The sequence below is a fragment of the Trypanosoma rangeli genome (assembly GCF_003719475.1).
Source record: "Trypanosoma rangeli strain AM80 chromosome Unknown Tra_15.4_contig_00007, whole genome shotgun sequence".
Taxonomy (NCBI): domain Eukaryota; phylum Euglenozoa; class Kinetoplastea; order Trypanosomatida; family Trypanosomatidae; genus Trypanosoma; species Trypanosoma rangeli.
The window spans coordinates 105,947-114,531 of NW_021705751.1; the positions used below are offsets into that span (position 1 = coordinate 105,947).

The 8,585-nt window shown below is 51.1% G+C and overlaps 5 protein-coding genes and 1 pseudogene across 5 annotated transcripts, besides 5 other annotated features; all 6 read right to left on the reverse strand.

Annotated features, from left to right (window-relative positions):
* Window positions 1-191: 191 nt before the first annotated feature.
* Window positions 192-563, reverse strand: TraAM80_00440 (uncharacterized protein; the record flags this gene model as incomplete). The annotated part of the gene is made up of 1 exon (XM_029377519.1): window positions 192-563. One exon carries the CDS (start codon window positions 561-563, stop codon window positions 192-194), a length of 372 nt encoding a protein of 123 aa, XP_029242682.1.
* Window positions 564-1,061: 498 nt separating this feature from the next.
* Window positions 1,062-1,856, reverse strand: TraAM80_00441 (putative conserved flavoprotein; the record flags this gene model as incomplete). Its single annotated transcript, XM_029377520.1, has 1 exon — window positions 1,062-1,856. One exon carries the CDS (start codon window positions 1,854-1,856, stop codon window positions 1,062-1,064), a length of 795 nt encoding a protein of 264 aa, XP_029242683.1.
* A 360-nt stretch (window positions 1,857-2,216) lies between these two features.
* Window positions 2,217-3,776, reverse strand: TraAM80_00442 (AAA+-type ATPase; the record flags this gene model as incomplete). Its single annotated transcript, XM_029377521.1, has 1 exon — window positions 2,217-3,776. One exon carries the CDS (start codon window positions 3,774-3,776, stop codon window positions 2,217-2,219), a length of 1,560 nt encoding a protein of 519 aa, XP_029242684.1.
* A 29-nt stretch (window positions 3,777-3,805) lies between these two features.
* Window positions 3,806-3,839: a microsatellite.
* A 78-nt stretch (window positions 3,840-3,917) lies between these two features.
* Window positions 3,918-3,978: a microsatellite.
* Window positions 3,979-4,081: 103 nt separating this feature from the next.
* Window positions 4,082-4,138: a microsatellite.
* Window positions 4,139-4,196: 58 nt separating this feature from the next.
* Window positions 4,197-6,374, reverse strand: TraAM80_00443 (uncharacterized protein; the record flags this gene model as incomplete). Its single annotated transcript, XM_029377522.1, has 1 exon — window positions 4,197-6,374. The coding sequence occupies one exon, from the start codon at window positions 6,372-6,374 to the stop codon at window positions 4,197-4,199; it is 2,178 nt and encodes a 725-aa protein (XP_029242685.1).
* A 269-nt stretch (window positions 6,375-6,643) lies between these two features.
* Window positions 6,644-6,664: a microsatellite.
* Window positions 6,665-6,733: 69 nt separating this feature from the next.
* Window positions 6,734-7,870, reverse strand: TraAM80_00444 (pseudouridylate synthase; the record flags this gene model as incomplete). Its single annotated transcript, XM_029377523.1, has 1 exon — window positions 6,734-7,870. The coding sequence occupies one exon, from the start codon at window positions 7,868-7,870 to the stop codon at window positions 6,734-6,736; it is 1,137 nt and encodes a 378-aa protein (XP_029242686.1).
* A 142-nt stretch (window positions 7,871-8,012) lies between these two features.
* Window positions 8,013-8,029: a microsatellite.
* A 22-nt stretch (window positions 8,030-8,051) lies between these two features.
* TraAM80_00445 (UDP-Gal or UDP-GlcNAc-dependent glycosyltransferase, putative) lies at window positions 8,052-8,576 on the reverse strand (annotated as a pseudogene).
* Window positions 8,577-8,585: the final 9 nt, after the last annotated feature.

Below are 8,585 nucleotides of genomic sequence, written 5' to 3' on the forward strand. Positions count from 1 at the left end.
CGAGCAGCCTGATAATGTAGGTGTAACCTCTGCTCCTTTATCGGTTCACAAAAAGCACACAAAGGGCCAACAATCATTGGGGTCCATAGGGACAATCCAACTGGACGCAAGCACACCGTGCCGCTGCGACGTTTTGCTGTCACAAAAAAATATAATCTCCACTTTCACCTCCAATGATATTCAAACTTAGGCTAAGCCATGTTTGGCCACACCTGCTTCGCCATATCACTGAAGACATCAGAGGTAAATAAACTCCGGAAAAGGTCTGTCTGTATATTAAGAATGTAATTGCGTTCGGAGCAGTCAGCACTGCAAGTATCCAGGCCAGCGCTGTCTGAACTGGCGCCTTTCCCCTCCGCCAGAATCCGCTGCATTGCGGCGCGCGAGCCCGTACAGCGGGAGTCACAACTGCCCTCCTGCGAGGGCACCTGGGGCGGCGTATCCCCCAATTTCTTCAATAAAAACGCAATGAGGCGTATGGAGTTTGCGTCACCTTGAAGCGCGCCCATCACCCACTGCAAGATTACGTCCACAGCCTCCAGCCATGCCTTCTCGTGCGACATCCTTCCCTCCGCTTTCTCACTCTCTTGAACTCCGCAACAACGCGGCATGCCGCTAGAATGTACGGGTGCAGCGATGCCGCCGCGTGCATCACGACTGGTTGGAGCGGATAATAAAACATCGAATCCTCCGCAGCTCGTCTCGCATATTTGTCTCACACCACCCGTCTACGTGCCCAAACTTTACCATTGCATCCATCACATAAAAACAATGAAGCAGTTAGCAGCGGTACATATCATATACACTCCAAACACCCGCGAAAAGGAAGAAGAAATCGAAATGGAGATGCATGAGAGGTATTGTGTTTACGTTGCACATGTAAGTCCTCGCATCTACCAAAGAAACTGAAAGAAGAAGAAGAAATGAAGTACGATGAGATAAAGACAAAATGAGTGGATGAAGGATCAATATGATTTACAAAAAAAAGAAAACACTAGCAGTGCTAGATATGTGTGACAATATCCAATCAGCAAGAAGCAAGGTGCCTAAGGGCTTCACTATTACAAAGTCTCCGGATGATGTTTTTCACCAGAGTTTTGATGTTGCTCACATGCCTCTGGCATTTCTCCCTGGGTTGCCTCTCCGCATGTAGGCTTACTGCTCGTGGCATTAATCATTTTGGCGCGAATAAGACCTGCTGTGTTTCTTATAGCTTTGGAAATATCCTCCACGCTGGCCATTCCGCCTATCCCGACATCTCCGCACGCTAAACGCTTCTTAACAGGCCTTATGATCTGAAACATTGCCTCATCCAATGTGCTGGGAAGTACCAAGGCATCGTCATCGGTTCCGTTATTGTCCAAGTGCAAGTCAACAGGAGTCGCAGAGTACCAGTCCCGCAAAGTGTACAACTGCTTCGAGGTCACCGGATGTGTCCACATAGCAGTGTTCATTGCTGGACACAAAATCACCGGCTTCTGCTTTACTTCCCACGCCCGCATCACACACGTGACTAGGTTATCGCATAAGCCATGTGCCAGCTTTGCAAGTGTGTTAGCGTCTAACGGTACAAAGACGACAAGGTGTGCCCACCTCCGCAGTTCAATATGGATAACGGCATCGTTCATTCCCTGCCACTCCTTCCACTCATCCTCGTCAGTGAGAATGTGATGCAGATTAAGACCTCGGGAAGCTTTTTGCGCTCGATTCAAAAAGTGAAACGCGGACTTGGTAGCAGCAATGCGAACCTGATACGACTCGCCAAAGAGTTGGTCCAGCAAAAGACCCACTTTTACGGCGGCAATACTGCCCGTTACCAGTATCAGGACGTTTATGGGTGTGGTTGCGGACGCCATAAATGTGTTATAACAAGATGCCACCCCGTCAACCTCACACTGTATATGTATGTTTTGCTTGTGTACTGCCTCTTATATATAAGTATGTGTTTATTATCCTCTTTTTTTTTGTCCCCACACACTTCAACTGCTCGCGCAGGTGCGAATGGGAGAGATGGCAAAGAATGCATGGATATGTGTCAGGGAACCCCCCACCCCACCCCCACCAAAGAAAAAAAAAAGAGTACGTGTGATTGCGTGGCGATTCATGCGTCCGACAAACTCTCCATTCTCACAATGCAAAGAAAAAAAAAGCAAAAAGAAATGCCTTCTTTTTAGCTGAAATTTGTCCACATGTGTGAAAGTAGTGGATGTGTGCATTTAGAACATCTGTTCTCGACTTCCATTCTTCAGCACCTCAATGAGATCTTCGATATCGTCATACTCTGCACAAAGCTGCTCCAGCTCGGAGGGACTAAAATAAATCGCCGTCTCACTAGCCCGCTGCAAAACCTCCTTCAGACACTCCAGGCGCTCATCTGTGGCTGCCTCAGGCCCGTAGTAATGCCTGACCATCTGCACTGCGTATTCCGTCGTGAAATTCCCCATGTACAATCGCATTGTGACAAAACCTGGGCGAATAATAGCACTATCTAGTCTATCGATATGATTTGTGGTCATCACAATTATGCGCTTTGGGGTATCAAGAATTCCACCAAAGGCCTCTAACAGTCCTTTTGTACTAAGTGCGTCCATTTGTGGGCGAAGAAGTCTTTTGCCTTGAGTCTTCGTCGTTGCTTCCTTCTCCTTACTTTTAAGCATAACGTCGGAGGTGGCATCAGCGTCTTCTAGGAGATAGATGACGTTCTCTGGGCGGAGTGACACCCTCCAGTACTGGCGCTCGTTGCTCACCTCAAAGAGCTGGTCATGCATGCAGGATATAAGCTCGTGATTGGTGCGCACCTGCGCAAGAGGGACAGAGAAAATGTGGCGCCCCGTGTATTGTGCCATAGCCTTGACAAGGCTTGTCTTGCCTGTGCCAGGTGGCCCGTGGAGCAGCAAGATGAGTTTATGAGGAAAGCCGGGCACGGCAAACTTGCCAGTTTTGTTTTCAAACTGTTCAAGCAGCGCTATAAGCTTCTCCTTCTCAGGAAAGAAGAGGGAGTTAAATGACTTCAGGTCGTACAGCGGGTAGCGCACAACCTTCGTCAGTTCACCATGCACCTCTTCAAAGGAGGCTGTTCCTCGCAGAGGCTGGTAGAGGTAGCGTTTCCGGCTCGATACCGTCTCCAAGCTCTGCACGTACCACTCAAACGCAGCCCGTGTAAATGTTAACACTTCGTCGCCCTCAGTGCGGCCTCCTGAGTTTTCCGTAAAGACAATCTCTCGCAGATTGGACCTTGTTTGCTTCTCCTGCCCCCTCCCTCTGTGGCCGTTGTTCACGGCCCCCTCTGATTTTTCAGGCTCCTTATCCTCAGATTCCCAAATGCGAATAAACATGCCGTTCCCTAGATTAACACTCTCTTTCATGGGCCGACAGAAAAGCTTAAAGTTCTCCTCCAATAACTGCGCCATGGTCTTTTTTTCGGGTCCATCGCTGGGTGACACCATACTGTACACAAACTCCCCATTTGAGTAGAAAGGCTTCACCTGACTGCTGATGTATCGCTCGACAGCCTCCTGCAGCACAGACCCTTCCGTCAAATCCACCGCCCGCTGATATCGATCGGCCAGACCGTGCTGAATTTTTACCTGCACCTTTTTAGGTAGGTACCAGTGAAGCAATGTCCTCACAAACTCAGGCCAAGTGACGGAGAAGAACCTTGCCACCCAGTTTGACAGAAGAGGAATGGTAATGGCAATGACCATATCAATCAGGCTGTTGCCTGTTCGCCAGGCCGACATGAAGTTCAGGTTCAACAATGACGTGTAGGCGTCCATGATTTCCTGTCGAGTCCCCCTGGGCGTCGTATAATAATAACTATATGTATATATTATATATATTGGCGCCCCACTGCGTGTCCTACTCCTTTGACCACTCACAAAGGTTGCTTATTCGCACTACCCTGTCCGTACGACTTTTTTTGCGTATTTCATTTTGTTCGTTTTGTGTTTTGGTGCCATTTGTGTTTTTGTTTTTTGTGACGAAAACGTCACACAAGCAAAAATACAGTTAATCGCCCCAGTGCAAAGAGAAAGAACACATACAGGGAACGTGAATGTAGGCAAGACACACGCAGAGAGAGAACGAGAAAAAAAATAACACAACCGAAGCACACAAACAAAACAACAACAACAACAACGAAATGTATATATTTGTGTGCGGAGGATGGTCGCGGGCAGGGCGCTCACACCTCTCCTTCAGTCACTGTACTCCTCAATGTCTTCTCCATCGGGCAGAAGTGGCCGCGGGGTGTTGGAGTCGGCCGCCGTGTCATCCAACAGATCATCATCGTCACCGGTATCATCGTTGCGCGGGACAAGAAAAAAGGAGTCCACCCTGACAGAAGGTCTCTCACTCAGGCCACAGCAAAGCACATTGTACCGTAGAAGGGAACATGGTCGTCTCTGCAGCAATGGGGCATTCGTTTTCGCAAAAGAGAATAACGTCTTCTTCGGCCCTGGCGGTTTCGGGGAAGGTTTCACAGGTCGTTTACTGGCCGACGCCATGTTCTTCGAGAGCGCGATCGCACCCGAATCCGAAGCACGGAAAGTGGCAGAGAGAGGGGAGCGGTCAAGCACGATGCACCTCGCATAGGGGGCGTACTCCAGCAACACCGTGTCCAACGCGACACACCTGTTGAGAAGTGCCGGAAGAGACTCCCGCACAATATCAGCCTCCGTACTGCGCCAGGAATTGCCACTCACTTCGCATAGTTGTAGCCGTCGCATAAATTCCTGGCGCCACTCCAACTCTGTCGAGTAGAGTCCGCGTTCCCCTCGTCTCATTTGCTGCTCAAAATCATTTTCAGTGTATCCCCAGCCATCATTCCGCGAACGCTTTCGCGTTAATTCCACATCTCGCAGACGTGGGTAGGCCAGAGGCTGGTACGGCGGCGGACGCTGTGCCACAAGTGCACGTGGGATGCAAACGTCCTTGTGGCAAACCTCGTAGGTCTTACCAAACAATATCAGGGATATGAGGTCCAGCCCCACGACGCCACTGCCATCGCTATCATCTCCAGAGGTAAGCCGTGCAGTGTGAAGACTTGCACCACTTTGCCTACGCTTACCAAATGATTCTGCGGCACGTAGAGCGTCAGCAGCACTCGCTGAAGCAGCACACTCTGCATACTCTTGCATTTGCCCTGAACGGAAGTAAACTGGCATGTTGTTTGTCAGATAACCAAGTAACTTCTCAGGCTCAGTGTTTAGCTCTCTCACCACGGAAGATAGGGTGTATTTCTGCGTGAGAATACGTGCAGTCGCATGTGCCACATCGAGATACTCGTCCCGGAAAAGCACCGCCGTTCCCGTCTCTTCCTCAGAACCCTGTTCAGCCGCCATTAGTGGTTGCAGGGTGGAGGTCACCACTTCAGCGCTATCATGATCCTCAAGAAGATCCATGACACTTCTCAGTTTCTTTGATTTGGCCTGCGGTTTCTCCTTTCCCTGTGTCTCAGCTGACGTTAATGTTAACCCTGCTTCATTCAAGCCCCTTTCCCAAAGAAGGCATGACCACTGCACCTGCAGCAACGCCTGACGAATATCGCCATGACCATGCTTGCACAGGAACTCCACCTCGTCATCTGAAAGGCGGTGTCGAACACCACACTTTTGCCGCTGTCGCTCCATGCGCAAGATATCCTTGACGCGTGCCGTCAAGTTGCGTGTTGTGAGTGGAGTGCAGTGAAAGAAGTGAATGCACGAATGTGTAAGAACACGGGAAGGCAGCAGTTTCCCCAGTGTCACCTTATCGCTGTGTGTGTCGTGTGTCGTGAGGATGAAAAACACAAAATGGCGCCGAAGAAGTGAACCATCTAATGCACCGGTGCCATCGCTAATACACTTTGCTGAAAGCTCGCTGCACCTCCATGTGTCGTAATGGTCAAGGAAACGCAGGGTACGTGTGTGGAGGGGTGACAACAGCGACTCGCCGTAAAACTTCACAACCCGGGCCACCACGCGTGCCAGTCGGTGACTCTTGGCGCCATTCGGCAGTCGAGCTTCATCCTTCACATCACCGGAGACGTCCGCAAGGACGGAAGATGCTGCAGGATGTGACTCCCACGCGTCATCTCCCGTCATTTCGTGCTCCGTGAAGGTATCCATAAGAAAACTATAGTACTGCTGCGGCGTTGCCTCGCAGGAATGCATCACTTCAACCAGCAGCGGCCGACCCAAGGCATCGCGCTGCTCTTCAAGCATGACCCGTACAGAGGAAAGCTTACCAGATCCCGTTGGGCCATAGAGGACAACAACACTCGGTGGTCGCATGCCATCCTGCATGTCGGAAATGAGACGAAGAAACGCAACCTTTTTTTGGCGGCTCCAAGCCACTGAGGCTGCGTCGCCAGGGGCATACACTTCGTGCAGCATTCCTCTAGTTGTACGGCGTCCCCGGCAACGGCAAAAGGAAAAGCACACGCGCCCACAATGCAAGAGCAAACAAACAAAAAAAACTATCATAGAGACACAAAGACGCAGAGGAAAACAGCATAGTGGATATAAAAGGTAATAGGTAAACTTTCTTCCATCATCGTCGCCGTGGCGCGTCCCTTGGGTATTCCACACTTCGTGCGGGTTAGAGGGCTCCGCGGCACCCCCTCACCCACCGTTTCATGTGCGACAGGGCTTTTGTTCCGGTCATATATATATATATATAATATCAAAAAAAATTATGTCTGTGGGAATCACGGTCACTTCACTACTATGCATGTATCTCGTGATCCACTAAGTCATTGACGGCTAATCGACTGGAACGGATCTTTCGTCTCAAAATGCGTCCACTCAGCAGCATCGTCGCCACTGGCGACCGCCAAGCCCAATGTCTCACGTCTTCGCCGCCTCTTCTGCATGTAACGCTCCATCCCACACCGCAGTGGCTCCACACTTACGGGAAATGAGAGACGCCACGCGTGAAGCATCATCCGCTGCCATGCATCTGCAGCTTTCACCTCGTCCGCCACGTTTGCCGAGGCGGTGGCCCCAACATTTGTCATCGTTTCAGCTCCCTGTGCTTCTGGAGCAACCCGTGGAGTTGGAATGCTTGCGTAGGTAACATCGCCAAGAATCGGAAAACCGATCGCATGACAATGCACTCGAAGTTGGTGCCGCCGACCCGTTCGCGGAAACAGCACGACTTTTGTCACCGGCACTGGGCAAGCCAAGGTGGGATGCATCATGTACCCGCGCTGCAGCACATGCACGTACGTCACACTCTCCCGCTCGTCTCTTCCGTTCACCGCCATTCGAAAACCCCTCGGGTCGGTCGTATCGTACCCCACAGGAAGGTCCACGCGAAGAAGGGCGGCGCAGTCTCCAGCATCTTCCTCCTCTACGTGTCCGCTGGCCCCCATTATGCACTTGCGAACAAAATGAGCGTTTGGCACATCATCAACTAGAACCATACGAACACGACTGCTATACCGTGAGCCAATAAGAAAATCCACGCCAGCGTCCGTGTCCCGATTATTCTGGGCAATACGAAGTGGTGGAATCATTCCACAAAGAACAGCCAAATAAGCCTTCTGCACCGTGCGCATCTCAAAGCAGTGAGCAAGCCGCGCGGCCATTTCCTTCGAGAAGGCTATGCACAACACACCGCTCGTGGCATAGTCCAACTGGTGCACAAACTTCACCAAGTTCCTTCGTCCCGTGTACGTGCCTGCAGTCCCCGCCGCCCGTTCATCCCTGTCCGCATCACCACCAGCGGCACTGTTGGCACAGTCACTTTTTGCGCGGTACGCATGGGCCCATTTCTCCACCGTCACTACGTGCTCTTCCCCGTCCATAGGAACATCGTGCGGCTTGCTCACAACAACGAGCTCCTCGTTTCCGTAAATAACGCTAAAAGAGGCGTTGCTAAGTGCCATGCGTGACACACACAAGTAAGCACACTATGTCCTTATAACATCCAGCGTCAGCACGCGAGCAAAAAGTGATTAAGTAGTTACGGTAAAAATAGGCAAAACAGCAAAGATGGTAGACAGAAAAAAGTAAAATCACACTCAAACAATATATATATATATATAAGACGAAAACCAAGCCCAGGCGCATCGCTCACTGGTGGCCAAGCACCCACCCGCGCACTTCCATTACGCGCTCCCAGCCGAAGCACGACCGCAGAACAAAAAAAAAAAAGACTGAAGAGGCGCTCACTCGTCTGGCCACCGCCACGCACGAGAAGGGCAGCAGGCGGGGAGCGGCAGGCTCCACAGGGGCAGTCAGCGACACCGTTCACGTCCTTCGGCCATAGAGCACACGGAGCACCCGCTGAGGATGCAGCAAAAAAGCAAGCAACACATTTACAAAAAGAAAAATGTTTCATCATCAATCACACGCAGGGTATATCACGTCACTGGAAACCCACGACACACGGGCAGGAGGCGATGTGTCGTTGCCGAAGCGCGCCATGAGCGCAGCGTAGTCATCCTCCCGTACATGGTGAAGGAGCATCGAAGATGGCACCACCTGCGAGTGCCCTGTGTCATTGCGGATATCATGAAAATGGCAGGGTAGCATCTTCACATATACCAGTGGCCTGTGCTTCACCTCCTGCAGCAGCACACGTCCCACCATGACGTCCTC